This window comes from Solanum lycopersicum, chromosome 1 (genome assembly GCF_036512215.1).
Source record: "Solanum lycopersicum chromosome 1, SLM_r2.1".
Classification (NCBI taxonomy): Eukaryota; Viridiplantae; Streptophyta; class Magnoliopsida; order Solanales; family Solanaceae; genus Solanum; species Solanum lycopersicum.
In genome coordinates, this window is record NC_090800.1 from 74,582,218 (window position 1) to 74,597,460 (window position 15,243).

At 33.5% G+C, this 15,243-nt stretch overlaps 4 protein-coding genes across 5 annotated transcripts; 3 read left to right on the top strand and 1 right to left on the bottom strand.

Moving 5' to 3' along the window:
• Positions 1-1,283: 1,283 nt before the first annotated feature.
• On the bottom strand, positions 1,284-2,931 carry LOC543856 (WRKY transcription factor 37). Of its 2 annotated transcripts, none has more exons than NM_001321956.1 (3): positions 2,710-2,931; positions 2,369-2,506; positions 1,284-2,117 (listed from the first exon to the last, which is right to left on the bottom strand). In NM_001321956.1, the coding sequence occupies exons 1-3, from the start codon at positions 2,787-2,789 to the stop codon at positions 1,613-1,615; spliced, it is 723 nt and encodes a 240-aa protein (NP_001308885.1). In that variant the 5' UTR covers positions 2,790-2,931; the 3' UTR covers positions 1,284-1,612. The 2 variants fall into 2 exon arrangements, with proteins under 2 accessions (NP_001308885.1, NP_001308884.1); NM_001321955.1 differs by having other exon boundaries at positions 2,369-2,530.
• Positions 2,932-6,560: 3,629 nt separating this feature from the next.
• Positions 6,561-7,941, top strand: LOC101266156 (uncharacterized). The gene is made up of 2 exons (XM_004229337.5): positions 6,561-7,107; positions 7,335-7,941. Exons 1-2 carry the CDS (start codon positions 6,732-6,734, stop codon positions 7,787-7,789), a joined length of 831 nt encoding a protein of 276 aa, XP_004229385.1. The 5' UTR covers positions 6,561-6,731; the 3' UTR covers positions 7,790-7,941.
• Positions 7,942-8,207: 266 nt separating this feature from the next.
• LOC101268028 (scarecrow-like protein 18) lies at positions 8,208-11,842 on the top strand. The gene is made up of 2 exons (XM_010324085.4): positions 8,208-9,042; positions 9,202-11,842. The coding sequence occupies exons 1-2, from the start codon at positions 8,516-8,518 to the stop codon at positions 10,427-10,429; spliced, it is 1,755 nt and encodes a 584-aa protein (XP_010322387.1). The 5' UTR covers positions 8,208-8,515; the 3' UTR covers positions 10,430-11,842.
• A 1,761-nt stretch (positions 11,843-13,603) lies between these two features.
• On the top strand, positions 13,604-15,091 carry LOC101268315 (DELLA protein RGL2-like). Its single transcript, XM_004229509.3, has one exon. It carries the CDS (start codon positions 13,604-13,606, stop codon positions 15,089-15,091), a length of 1,488 nt encoding a protein of 495 aa, XP_004229557.1.
• Positions 15,092-15,243: the final 152 nt, after the last annotated feature.

Genomic DNA, 15,243 nt, shown 5'->3' on the forward strand with positions numbered 1-15,243 from the left:
CCTTCCCTCTAGAGAAAAACTCAATGCCCATAGCTAAGGGGATTTGTTACTTGTCAGCAACCAATACATAAACAGGCTGAGGCTGTACACAACTGATTCAAGACCAAATAATTCCTAGTGACTCTACTGTCATTGTATGTGAAAAAAGACACTTTGATATCCTCAATCCTTCTTATCCTTGGGTTCATGAGTGTGGGCCTTTCACAATTGGCATTTTTTAATGGTATCTAAACATCCTATAAGATGCAGATTCTGGCATAAGAACATATACCCATTTCAAACCAATAGTGCAGCAAAATTCCAAAGAAGCAACATCTACTCTATTCCTATTGGCTATTACTATATTATACTAATATCTTCCCCATCAAATCAAACCACTCCATGTAAAATGTGTCTACATTTGATCACTATAGTCTACCAAAAGAAAACACCTTGGGAATTGGGTGGCCTCAGTGGTCCCTAAAAAAACAAAAAAAGGCGGACAGAAAAGAAAATCGAAGGTTTGGATTGTAAAATGTATCTAACGCACCCAATAATGTGATGATGTGTCAGCAGGAAGTAACATAAAATAATCGAGGTATTCATAAACTAAAGTTTGCCACTAGTGTAACACCACCTTTATTAACAAAAAGTCCCTTGCATCCAATTTTGAAGATAGATGAGGATTTTATCAATATTTTAAAGTCATTTTACTCCGTACATTAAGATTTCAGTTTTGAGTTCGAAAAATTACTAAATTGTTTCATGTCAACACAACGTGTTGCAAGGTTAAATCAAATAGGCAAAGGTGTCCACCCTATTTTCCTTTTGATAACAATAGGGTTTGAGGCAGTTACACAGACATTTATTGATTCCATAGGGTATCTATTATTCCTCACCAACGTAATAACTTTATCTACCAATACTTTGACAGATCGAAAAAAAAAGTATCCACCCTATAGAATAATCAAAGCACCTAGTTTCCTTTACATGGCTACAAAGTGGAAGTTTGATGCTCCTTTTGTGAGTATCTTACTTATAATGTGCCAATTGCCAAATGACAATAAAATCCATCAAGAAATTCACAAACTTTAAGATATCACTGTGATCTGTGCACTTTGGTCGCTAAAGTTACTCAATACTTGTATTGATGAAAGGTTTTATTCGTTTTACCAACACATAGTTCCAGAACAAACAAACAACTTTTCTGAGTTTCAAGTTCAATAAACCTAACATTTCACTCACAGACAAAAACAAGAATAAGGTTAACACAACATGTTGCAAACTTATAAGTTAAAAACAGATTCATGAATTTGTCCATCCTATTGAGAAAAATACAAATAACTGAGTTTCCTTTACATGGCTACAAAAGTGCACCTTCAAATAAAATGTTTGATGCTCCTTCCTGTGATATCTTTATATACAATATGCCAAGTGACATAATGGCAACAAAATCCATCAAGGAATTCACAAACAGTGATAGATCACTACTACATGCAGTTGATTTCTCAGATGATCATTCAATCAATAGTGTTATTATCTCATAAAGTAACTTTCTAAGACAATAACTATTAGTTGAGTGACTGACCGTGAAAAATCAATCCCTACTAACCTATCTAATACCTGCATTTTACTAAGAGGAGGGATCTACAAGGATTGCCTCCTCAAAAATGCCCGCGAAGGATGTAGAAGAAGATGGAGGTAGCTCCAATTCTCCTAATTCATCATAAAAGTCATTCTCTTCTGACAATTCGGATTTTGGAAATTTCATTAGTTGAGGGTAAGAAAGGGGCAGAAAATCATCATATGAAATTGTTCCCAAGAAATTATCAGTGAACAGATTCTCTTCAAGTATGCCTTGGGGAATACTGGTACTAGTAGTGGTACTATTCAATGGGGTTTTGCAGCTTTGTGTATCATTATCATCATCATCATCATCATCTTCATCGTTGTTGTCTTCGAGGGACACATGTTGATCCACTACTGGCTCTTGTTTAACAGAGTCTTTAGGCAAATTTGGACCTGGATGATTATGGCTGGATGTATATGTGATGATGAACAAAGATGCATCTTTACTACACCTTTCTACTTGTTTTTTAGCTGAACAACCCTTTGAACTGCTGCATCTGTAGTAACCCCTGTATCCACAATCATACATTACAACATGTTAGGTGAAATGTACATTTTCAAGCAAAATACATCAGGATTATCTTATCTTTTTCCTTTTCAGAAATTATCACAAATTTTCGTTTCATATTACTCACTCAATCAAACACAAAAAACATTTTTTCAACTAATAACTCATTCCAAATACATCAAGATCACACAGACTCTGAATCTTGAATTCGCCTCTACATCTGAGGTGTGGAGAAGAGAATTGTAAATCTACCTGGGGTAAGGGGATCCTTTAATGGGTTTTTGTCCATATTTTCTCCAAGACCAACAATCTGAAGGAGGCCCTTCATTTTTCTGCTTTAAAGATTTTGCTTCCATTTGCACTGTCATAACAACCTTCTGAGCCATCTTTCTAACATGAGAAGAATACTCAGAACTGTCAGAAAAAAAAAAAAAAAAGGTCCCCTTTATATAAAAACCATGACCAAACCATAACTATACACAAAGTTTTGTGTTTTGTGAGTAAAAGTCCCAAAAACTCAAAGATCATATTTTGAAATTTCATGACCAAACAGATATTTGAAAATAAACGAAACCTTTGAGATGGAAAGTTACCTGTTTTTTGAGGCAAGAAATTGTGGTTGTAGCAATCTTGATGTTTTAGATTGTGATTTTGTTGGCTTACTTCTACCCATAACTGTGTGATTAGTGATCTTCCTTTTTCTTGTTTTATGTTTTTGGCTTCTACCTTGAGTAACAAAAATGAAGGTGTATGAATGAATATTGGAGGTCTCCAATTGATTAGGAAAGAGAAAATGAATGAACTACTCTCTCTTCGATTCATTTTATTTATCGTTCTTATTAAAAAAATAAATATCTAAAATATTAACATACAAAAATAAAACGTGACATAAAATGGATTAGAATAGGGCATAGATAAATGCCAAAACTACACGTTAAACAAGTTATTTTCAGTCCTATCTTTATGAATGTCATTTATTGTAGAGCTAACATTTCCACTCAGACAATAACTGTATGTGTGCCAATATGGAATATTATTCATTTCATTTTCACCCTTTTCCACTCAAATATTTGTTCCTTTTATCTACAACTAGAATATAACATTACACACAAAACTTATCTTAATATACACGTATATAGAATAACTTATCTCATATATTTAAAATATAAATAGTTATCGAGATTAATTAATATTTATCATTAAACGAAAGATATTTTTTTAAATAGATACATGCTGCTTTTGAGGTGCAAATCCTTGATAGAGCAGCCATCCCATCATTTTTCAAAATTTGTGCCAAATATTCCATACTCATTTATGGTTTGTTTCACTTTTTTTTTCAGAAAAACCCAAAAAATCTTCTAAAATTACATTATGCAGACCCTCACAACTTCTTCCAAGTGTAGGGGAATAGAAAGGTTGAGGGCCTAAAGCAGGCTCTATACATAATGCCTCCACCTATACAATTTAGCGGAGAAATCGGAAAAGGATTACAAGATAGAGAATTGAACTAACTCGAGAGTTGAGTTAGTATTTGAGATACTAGTGTTACGGTTTTTTTCTTTTTTATCCTTTTCAGGAGCTTTCACTTTTTTTGTTCTTTCGATGATTCAAAATTTAAGGATTAATGTGGAAGATATTTACAAACCTTTTTATTTAAAGATATTAATTAACAAAAACTTGCGAATACAAAGACGAATCAATCTTATTTAAGTTAGTTAATTCAAAATAAACGTGATATATATTTTTCTTTTGTACCCACGTATTTAAGTGAGCCAAACCAAAAATATACTTTTTCTTTATTTCAGTTTAAATATTACTCCTAATTATACCTTTAATTTGAAATATCACTTCTATGGGTTAAACTTATTTTTTCCATTATATTTTATCATAATTTATTCTTAATTATAATTGAAAAATGTATGATAAGCTCAAAATCTTTTTACTTACATATTCTAGTGGCCCCATTGATAGGAAAAAATAATAGCCCCACCATCACAATTTGAGAAAAACGATAACCCACAATCACTATTTCTTAATAGTACAATATGTTTGGCCATTTTACGAACCAAAAATCAAATAATTTATAAACAATGCGTTTAATGGGATTGATTTGTCGTTGCCATGGATAGCCATCAGAACAAATTAATTATTTTGTATAACAAGCGAAAGCTACGATTGCTATTTTTTGAGTATGCATAAGTTAAAATTTTCATTTTTATGCAATAGAGTGCAAATTATGTAATTTGTATAAAGCAAATACGGTGGGACGAACTCAAAAGACAAACTCCTTGCTAAATATTTTGAACTTGAGACCTCCAACATGGAGGTCTCAAGCCCAAACCACGGGCCACCTTGAAGGGTCAGAATTTACTACCCGTTCTATTTTATATATCACCTTTTTACTTTACACTTGAATTAAGAAATGATGTAATTTTACCCTTCTACTCTTATTTAATGTTTTCTTAAGTCAACTATATTAATAAATGACAAGATTAATTAACTATTCTATCAAGGGTATTATAGATAAAATATGATAATTTATACATAATTTTTATAAAATAACAAGTATTGTGGTCCAACTATCTATATAAAGGGATGACGTATAAAATGGGACAGAGAGAGTAATTACTGCTTCATATATTTCTTTTAGCTTGTCTCTAACTTTTCCTTTTACTAAATTTATTTGTTGATAAGGTATAAAAAAATAATATTTGATATATGTGAATAATGATGCGACTAGTTATATTAGAATCCTATTTCTTATTTACTATTTGATTTGATTGGGTGTATTAAAACTAATTTTTTTCTTTAGATATGCTTATTTGTGTTTTAATATCCTATGTACTGCTAATATCATGATTTGATATGTATTATTATATGCCCTATAAAACAATATTGAATATGGTATATATTCAACTAATACATATTTATACATATAGGTTCAAAATCCCATCAAACAAAAAATTAAATAATGTTATGACTAGTACATGTACTAGATTTTCTAATACATTCTACCAAATGACCTACATATTGTATCAAATTGGACGATAGGTGATTGCAAGTGTTATGCATCGTTCACCTTCAACTTTAAAATTATAAATTCGATCCATAAAAAAAAATAAAAAGATGGAAACTCGGAGAGGGAGGGATAAAAATAAATAAAAATTGGATTGGTCCAATTGTCATGTAAATAAGTTGAAGTCCACTCCCCTTTGAATAGTTTAATTTGTTCAATATTATACTAAAATTCTCAATCTTTTGAGATGTGCAGGCTTCCAACCACACAAACAATTCATTTTCACTAGGAATAACTAATTTATATATTATAATATCTAACATTATGAAATTTATCGAGAAAAAAAATAAAATTATATGTAAAATATCTCTTTTATTTCAAAAAATAAAAGATAATGAACAAAATAGGTCAGGAAAAGACCAAGTAAAAGCAAAATTATTGGGTGATAAAAATAAGAGATCAATACTGTAAGTTTTTATCGATCCAATTTATTGATTAATCAATTTTCACGCACTCCTAACATATAGAATAAATTAAGGATTCGATCAAAATAATAAAAATAAGGGAACAACTAGGTAAGTTTTCAACTAAAGAACTTGTTCAAAACTACAAGTTATAAACAATTCATAGTAATATGGCAAATTTCAAGTTAATTATTTTTAAATAAAACAAATATTGTATCCTTTTTGGGACAAACAATAAGAAACTTATATGACACATAAATTAGATTTCCAAAAAAAACTATGTTCTTATGATAAATATTGACTCGTCATATAGTTCAAGTCCCAATTTTATTTTTAATTTTAGAAAAAGAAAGATGATTATCTTTCAAATAGCTTAATTTTTATTCAATCAATATAAATTTTTTTTTAACAATTTAATGTTTTAATACTACTACCACTTTTATCATCAAAAGAGTCACACCTTTATCTTGTGTTTAGATTAAATCGAAACTTAATTACACTGCAATTAAGATGTCATCAATTTTTTTTTATAATTTGAATAATCCGCAATTTCTACGAATCTCTAAAAAAAATATATATTTTTAATAAAGAATCTATTTTAATTTTGATAAGCCCCTCCCCCCTCATTTTTTTTTATTTGGTGATATAACACATCAACTTTCTATGACATTCCACCTCTATAGTGTTTCCATATAAACAAACTTCTTCGTAAATTAGGTGACTCTCAATTTTTTAAAATTGCAATAGTAATCTACCAAATATCCATTCTACACTTCTCAAAATATATATATATATCTATTGGTAGTTGATGGGAAACAAATAAACAAATATTAGACCATATATCAATTATCATCAAAGCATCAAACTACATGTTATCCCTTCATAAATAATCTAAAATAAAGACTAAACTAATACCCCACACATTATTATTTGATTTGTTGCATACAAACATTATATTATAATTATATTTATTTAACCAAACTTGGTAGACATAGACATCGTGACAACCACTTCTTATACTTTGTATTATTTTCAAATGCATTCTTCATGAACATATATAGTACTTAATCTTCATATACTTTTTTTTCATATACAACAAGAATTCCATTCAATTTTTTTTTCTAGCTCTTTTCTCATGGATTCTTTTGCAAATTTATTTAGAGAACCATTTCAATTTTTTACAACTATTCTTCTTAGTCTTCTTTTTCCTCTTTCTTTTCTTATAATTTCTAGGCTATCTGTTGCACATTATCTTATTGATCTTGTAGGTTATTCAAAAACAGAAATTTCAAATAATTGTGATTTACTAATCAAATTTTTTCTTCAAGTTAACCCTATTTTTCTACATGTTCTTGTTTCTATCATCAGTGTTGCTGCACTTTCTCATACCTTAACCGGTGGTACCTCTTGCTTCATCAAGCGTACCCCAGAGCCCGTCTCGAGACTTCGATTATACACCGCGTGGTTTTTCGTATGCATATTGCAAATTTGTGTTGGTTTAGGCATTGAAGGTGCGTGTTGAGAATATAATTTTGAATATTATGTGTTTTTCCCGCTCTTTCAAATGTAAGTGTTGTTCTAGAAAATTAAGTCGATAAAATAGAAAATCGAAAATACGTACACTAAATGATCTAAGAAGTCAAAGGAGAGAGAGAGAGAGTTATTACTCTATTATTGTAGCTACATTTATAATGTGTGATGTTATTATGTTTTAAGAGGTTAATTTGTGTTCCAACAGGTAGTATAGCTGCTGGAGTTGATGCTTATGAAATTGGTTATGAAAGGGGATTTTTGACAAGAGCTATATTCTTCTTGGGATTAAATGAGACAATGTTCTTTTGGTCCAATATTTTTGTGAAGCCAGTGGTGGATGACACAGTTTTTGGCATTCTACAAGAAAATAGATGGATTGAAAAGGCAGCATTGGCAATGAGTTTTGGTGGACTTTGGTGGTGGAGATTGAGAGATGAAGTTGAGTTTTTAGTGGTTGTGGTGGAGAAAAAAAGAGACTTGTTGATTAGTATTGGATTGGCTGATTTTGTTGGTTGGTGGTTGTATTATTTAACTGTTACAATTGGTATGATCAAAATTGTGAAAACTCTTGTTTGGCTTGTTTATGTAATGTTTGGTAGAAGAGTTGTTGATTTTGACAATACTGATGGTGACTCTAGGAACAATGATGAGAAGGTCTGAATTTGGACATATTCTTTTTTTTTTTCTTGTATTTTTCCTTTTCTGTAATTTCTACTTTTGGTAGAGTTATTGAGTATATGTTTATACCAAACCACATGAATTTAATGTGGTTGAATTGATTTAGTGAGAACATGTTATATGTTTTATGTTTATTGATTCGATGTAAATATTTCAAGGGCTTATAACTAGTGTTTCGCTATTAATATTTTCCTTTCCATCCAAACATGTCACTATTTAGCTCTAATCTGTTTTCGATTGTAATTATGCATTTGTCCACATGCATATTGTGTACATGATTGAAGTTTCTTTAGAGATAAAAGCAATGGTAATCTATTTGGGATGTGTATTCTTTCATCTGGACTCTTCTGCTTGTTGCCATGGAAACATCATACTGAACCAATATTTTAAAATGTGGCTGAATCTCTCTATGACCAGGTTATCTTATTGGCTCCTCGATGTTTACACCAAATCGTATCAACTTATCATAGGTAAACAAGATAAGTCTATATGCAAACACATGTCATTGGTGAAAACACTATGTATCCATAAGTTTTTACTCTCAACAGAGTTCACTTTCACTATTGTCAAGCTCTCATAGCCATCAAAAGAAAAAATATATCCAAGAAGTAACATGGTGCTGATTTTCAGACAGTACTCCTGAAACTATAAAGCCATTCGAGGCCTACTTTGTTAAGGGTACCACTAATTCGTCCTAGAGTTTAGACCATGACCAATGTCTCAATCTCTAATGATATTTTTAGTGATTTCCAGGATGATCAGTTTCATCTTAAAGGATATGAGAGAAGTGAGTTAGTGGTCAATGGTATTGAAGAAGGTTGTGTAGATATTGATTCTCTGTACTCCATTTGTGGACATAACAATGAAGAGAATACATCTGATGAACAAGTTAGAACCAACTTATTGGAAGATCAGCAACAAAGCCTATCAGATTGGACGCAAAATCATTTCCTCACCAACACAGTCATGCCCTTGCAACCGGTCCAAATCCAATCTACTATTGAAGCACCAACAAATGATGATTTCCCGCCTCAAGTACCAGCACCTGCCAACTCTAGCAATGAAAAACCAAAGCCGTTTTCATTAGCATCTTTGGAGCTACTGAGCAATTATGGCAGACTGAGCAAGAAATCCAGTGAGGAAAACTTGTGCACTAATGCACTAAGTTGTGAGGCTCACTTAGAGAATAGCCACAAGTTGCCAATGAAAGAGATCTTGAGGGCTGCAGGAGAAAGGTACTGCCAAAATTGTGTGACTATCTTATCTTAAAGTTTAAGCTGTTAGATCTTTGGATACCCTGATACCATGTTGAAGTATCCTATCATCTCATCTAAAAGTTTTAGATGTTAGAGCGAGCACACTTTTAATTACTTGATCATATTATGTCTGAACAGGTACATACAGTACTCCACCCAAAGGCTAGATGGTTTTTCTATGTTTATTCACCCTTATGGTTCGGCACTCTCAGGCCTTTGTATGGAGGAAACAAGGGATGTGGAGCTTGTCCACCTCCTCCTAGCTGCAGCAGAAGAAGTGAATAATCAACAATTCCATCTAGCTAGCAAATTGATTTCTCGTTGTATGTGGGTGGCATCTGATTCAGGTAATCCAGTCCAGAGACTTTCTTACTATTTTGCTAAAGCTTTAGAAGAAAGGATTGATCGATCAACTGGAAGATACACATGTACGGATGAAGATCACCACCTCAAGTATATTAAAATTATGTCATTAGGTACCAACTCTGCATTCTTGACCTGCCACCAACTAATTCCTTTCAGTCAAGTGATGCAATTTGCAGGAGTTCAAACAATTGTTGAAAATGTCAGAAGCGCAAAAAAAATTCATTTGATTGATTTTAATATCAGAAGTGGAATTCAGTGGATAGTCTTGATACAAGCTCTTGCAGAAAAAGGTGACAGTCCAATTGAGCTTCTTAAGATAACTGCAGTTGGAAGCATAGAAAAAGAGAACTTTGAAGCAACAAGCAACACATTACACAGTTTCACCAAGTCCTTAGGCCTGCCATTTTCATTTGATATAGTTTTTGTCTCGGACATGAAAGATTTCAAGAAAGAGTCGGTCAATATTAAAACAGATGAGACTGTGGCTGTTTACTGTAACTCTATACTAAGGACAATGCTATCAAAACCAGATTGTTTGGATAATTTGATGAAAGTAGTCAGAAGTATTGGACCAACAATTATTGTTGTTGGCGAAGTTGAAGCAAACCATAATTCACCATCATTTTTAAACCGCTTTATTGAGACTCTTTTCTTTTACAGTGCATTTTTTGATTGCTTCGAGGACTGCATGGATCGATGCAGTCCATGTCGAACAACGATTGAAGGGGTATATTTTGGTGAAGGTATTCGGAACATCGTGGCGGCTGAAGCTGAGGACAGGTTCACCAGGAATGTGAAGCTTGAAGTATGGAGAGCGTTCTTTGCAAGGTTTGGTATGGTGGAAGAAGAGCTTAGTGAGTCAGCTTGGTATCAAGCTCATCTGATTCTCAAGCAATTTGCCCAAGGAAGTTCTTGTGATCTTCAAAAGGATGGGAAAGGCCTCATTATTGGGTGGAAGGGAACACCAATTCATTCTCTATCCATTTGGAAGTTCTTGTAAGAAAACAATTTGCTTTTATTGAGGAAACAAATAGGATGCTTACTTTCTCAGTTCAATTGTACACCATCAACGGACCATAAAGCATCTCCAAGCTGCCTAAGTCAAGAATTTTGCCCCTAAACTCATATTTCTGGGATAGAGGGCTTGTGTACCTGTTGTTCACCCTTCCTCCTTTGTTTTGAGCACCTTGTGAACAAAGAGTGGGTAGAAGAAACAGAAGTCCTCATTTAGAGTCACATACTTGAAGAAGCGCGGGAGACTGGAAATGGCTTGGTTAATAACTACTCTATCCCTTTAGATCAAATATGTTAACAGCGGAATTGCAATAGACACCTATGATTAGGCCTGAAAAAAGGAAGAGAAACCTTTGAAGTCCTATGGTCCCAAAAGTTATAACCTCATCACAAATATCATGCCTTCTGGTTTATCCTTTTACAGATTTGTGGATTGGTGATGAATGTCTAAAATATTAGCTTCCTACTCTGTTTAACTGCTCAACTAAAAAGGTTGGTATTGCTAAATTTCATTCTAAATCTGATTGGCAGCAAAGGTTCCGGATGAGTTTGAATGATTGGGAGATACAAGAATTTCGTCAGTTTCTTCAATAATTTGGATCAGTTTTTATTGATCAGAGTGGACATCCTGATTTGGCGGGCAAGTAAAGACAAGAATTTTTTTTTAGTTAAGAATTGCTTTAGTGTGTTGATAAAGACATGTCGGTGGGATAATTCTTGGCCTTGGAGGATGATATGGAAGACAAAAGCTCCTGTTAAAGTAGCATGTTTTGGAGGGGTTGCAACATGGGGGTATACTTAACTCAAAAAGACTTGCACAAGAGAGGTTTTGACCTATGCAGTAGATGCTACCTGTGTCAAGAATATTGGGAAGCAGTTGATCACCTTTTTTTTGTTTGATGGGTATGCAGTATATTGTATAAAGTATTTGCACTAAGTCAGTGCAACAGGCGTAATTACAAGTTCTGTAAATCAGCGCAGTTGAGAACCTTTTTCTCCATTCCAGATTTTCTAGAGAATGATGGGAGTTATTCCTTTAACCTTTCTGGAATGACATGGGTGATGTCTCAAAATGCGAAAGGTTTACCAGAAGGATGGCAGTGGCAGGTGATACCAAAAGAGATAAAGTAGAGAACTACTCCATTGAGCATCTTATGGACAATAGGGCTGGAGCTGAACAACGCTTGCTTTGAACGACAGAGAACTCAAATTTTCTAGAATTAAGATAAGATGTTTATAGAATTCTACTTCTGGTGTAAAGTAGCTTAATGGATAGTATGAACCAGTATATGGAAGAAGAGTGTAGTAAGGCTGCTTTTGTTATATGTAGTTTTTGTTTCTTTTCTTGTACCATCTTGGTACCATTTAATCAAATATTTACCTTATTAAAAAAACAAAAGGTAACCATAACTTGCACAAGGACAGACAAATTCAATAAATAAGCCAATTTCCACATAGTTCTTTACTTCACAAAAAAAATCTTGAGGGTGGCCTTGTTAATTTTGTGCACAGGTTCTAGCATTTTTATTTTTTTGGTGAGATGTCCATTTGCTTGTCTGCAATTCATGTATAGGTAGTCTTATACATTCTTCAACTGTTATCCAATTGTTATTCACATAACCTGTCACCATCTCAATGTAGAAAAGGTTGAATTCATCGGTAGCCCCCTAAAGTTGGCATCAATTCACTTAGACACCTCAACTAGACTTTGTTCATTTTAGACATCTCATGTTGAGTCCCGCTGTGTTATTTTGACACTTTTTGCTGACTTGACATATTGTGTGCGTGCACCCATTTTGAGCGCGTGAGGTTTTTTTTTGGATTTATTTTCCTACTTCTTCTTCACTTTTTAGCCCTACCACTTATTCCACCTTCTCCATGAAAATTTATGATAAAAAATCTTACAAAGTATGAAAAAATAAAATAAAAAAATTATCACTAATTTTAAAAACATTTATAAGAACAAAATTTTAAAAAATCATCACACTAATTTTGAAAAGATATTTTAGAACAAGACACATTTTTTTTTTCAAAAAGTTAGAAGAATGTCATATATAATTTTCAAAATCAATTAAAGAAACCTAAAATCTAATGATTTTTAAAAAAAAAAATTGAAAGAAGAATTAAGAAAATGATTGTAGAGTTGGGGAGGCAAAAGAGATGTAAGGCAAATGGGGTAGGGGTGGGATGGTAGAAAATAAGTAATTTTATTTATTTATTTTTGCTGAAAATTTAATTTTTTTTAATAATTTATTTAAAATTATTATTTTTACATTCAAATGTCACATGTCAGCTTTTTATCAGTCATCATGTCATGTCATTCGCAAGTGTATTACACACACTTTGTAACTTTAGTTGATTGGCAAAAAGGTGCCAAAATGACATAGTGAACCCCTACTTGAGGTGTTTAAAATGAACAAAGTCTACTTGAGGTGTCTAAGTGAAAATTGATATCAAATTTAAGGGGCTGCCGATGGATTCAGCCTTTAGAAAGGACTACTTAGCAAAACTACAGTATGTCCAAAAGTAGGTAGGCTGAATTTCTTAAGAAGGGTCATAAATCACAACACAACCACATTGTCCTTAGTGCCATGTCTTATTTTTTTCTTGTCCTTCTAGTCTTATTAAAAATCTAGAAAGCCAGCAATATTACTTTGTCATCTTAAACACACAACAAGATATACAATTGCACTTTTTTTCTAGATGATCATAACTCTGTAAAACTAATCGATAAATGTTTATGTCACAGTCTGTCAAAGTATTATATTCAGCTGTATATGGTCTTTTTTATAATGAAGGGTTAATCTCTCAAAGTTTTAAGTCGTCCCATCACCGGCCAGTTGCACAGCTTTAATTTGTAATTATAAACTTGGAATTTGATAAAATATCAATTATATTACCTGATGCTAACCTTAGCGGATCAGGAGGCGCTTGCAAATTACTCTCAGTTCTGATATGGCCAATCCCCAGTTTGTTCCATCTTTCACCATTCACTTCCAACCAAATCCCAGGGAGTGATGGCTCTATCAGAGGTGGTAGAGTAGATATTGTAAAGAGTTGAAACCATTCATCAGTTATGCAGGATTCCACAGATATCCAGAACTTCTATACCAACTATGGGTTCTATCAAGAATATACAGTCAATCAACAATAACAAGAAATGAATAAACAACAAGAAGAACTGAATGAGCATGCTGCCCATTCTGCAGGTCAGTTAAGTCGAGGAAAAACAAAGCTCAACAATCTAGAAACAGGAAGCAATGTGGAGGAGGTACCTTTTCTATCTCTAGCTCCTTTTGAATTGTTGAGTAACAATCCGAGCAGGTGCAGGAGAAGAGATAAAGTTAGAGATGTGAATGGCGGAGCCAACATGCACCAGAAGCTCTCAGCTACACAAATCATGAGGCTAGCCGGAGAAAGATTCATCCAGTTCTCTTCCAACAAGTTCATCAACATAAACAATCTTTTGCACCCCTATGGTTCTGCTTTCTCAGACCTTTCTCCTGAAGATAATCAAAATGTAGAACTTGCTCAAATCCTCCTAGCTGTAGCTGAGAAAGTTTCTGACCAGCACTACGATCGTGCAAGGAAATTTCTGAGTCAATGCCAACTACTTGCATCAAACACAGGTAACCCTGTGCAAAGAGCAGTCTTTTATTTTGCACAAGCACTTGGAGAGAGGATCGATAGAGAAACAGGAAAATTAATGCCAAAAATCTGCACGGAGACAGATGAACTTAACAGTATCTGTGTTGCATCAAGATTCCATGCCTCATTCGTAGCATTACATCAAGAAGTTCCATTCACCCAAATAGTGCATTTCACAGGAATTCAAGCCATACTAGAAAGTGTAGCAATGAAACCCAAAGTTCACCTAATTGATTTCCTTATCAGAACAGGGGTACAATGGGCATCCTTGATCCAAGCAGCAGCAGAGAGAAAAGACAACCCAATCGAACATATGAAGATCACAGTTATCGAATCAGTCAATAAAGAAAGAGTAATAGAAACAGGCAAGTCTTTAGAGAGTTTCGCTAATTCCTTGAACTTCCCCTTCTCATTCAAGATCATCTTTTTACCAGATAGAAACCAACTGACCGAAGACCACTTCGACATAAAACCTGACGAAGCAGTAGTAATCCATGCAGCATTCTTTCTACGAGCAATGATCAGCATACCCAACTGTTTAGAAACTGCAATGAGAGTTGTAAGAAGGCTACAACCATCACTAATGGTAGTATCAGAAGTAGAGGCAAATCTGAATTCACCTCTATTCGTGAACCGATTCATAGACACTTTATTCTACTACAGTGCATTATTTGATTGCCTGGAAGATGTAATGAAGCGGGATGATCAACACAGGATGACACTGGAAGTGTCATACGGAGCAGGGATTCGGAACGTAGTAGGAAATGAAGGGGAGGAAAGGGTCATTAGAAGTGTGAATCTTGATGTGTGGAGATCATTCTTGAAGAGGTTTGGAATGGAGGAAGTAAAGCTAAGTGACACATGTTTGTATCAAGCTAACTTGATTATTCAACAGTTTGCTTGTAAGAATTCTTGCAGTGTGGATGTTAACAGAGGGTCTTTCATGATCAGCTGGAAAGGAACTCCAATCTATTCCACTTCTGCTTGGAAATTCCATTGAGTTATGCACAAACTAAGATGAATTGCTTTCTCTTTGGAATTTTGTTGAACAGCATGTGTGCATTTATTTTTCATACACTTAAGTGTAATTCATTCGTTTAAAAAATATACTATGGGTGATAATTTAAGTACAAAATTAAAACTCATAGGATT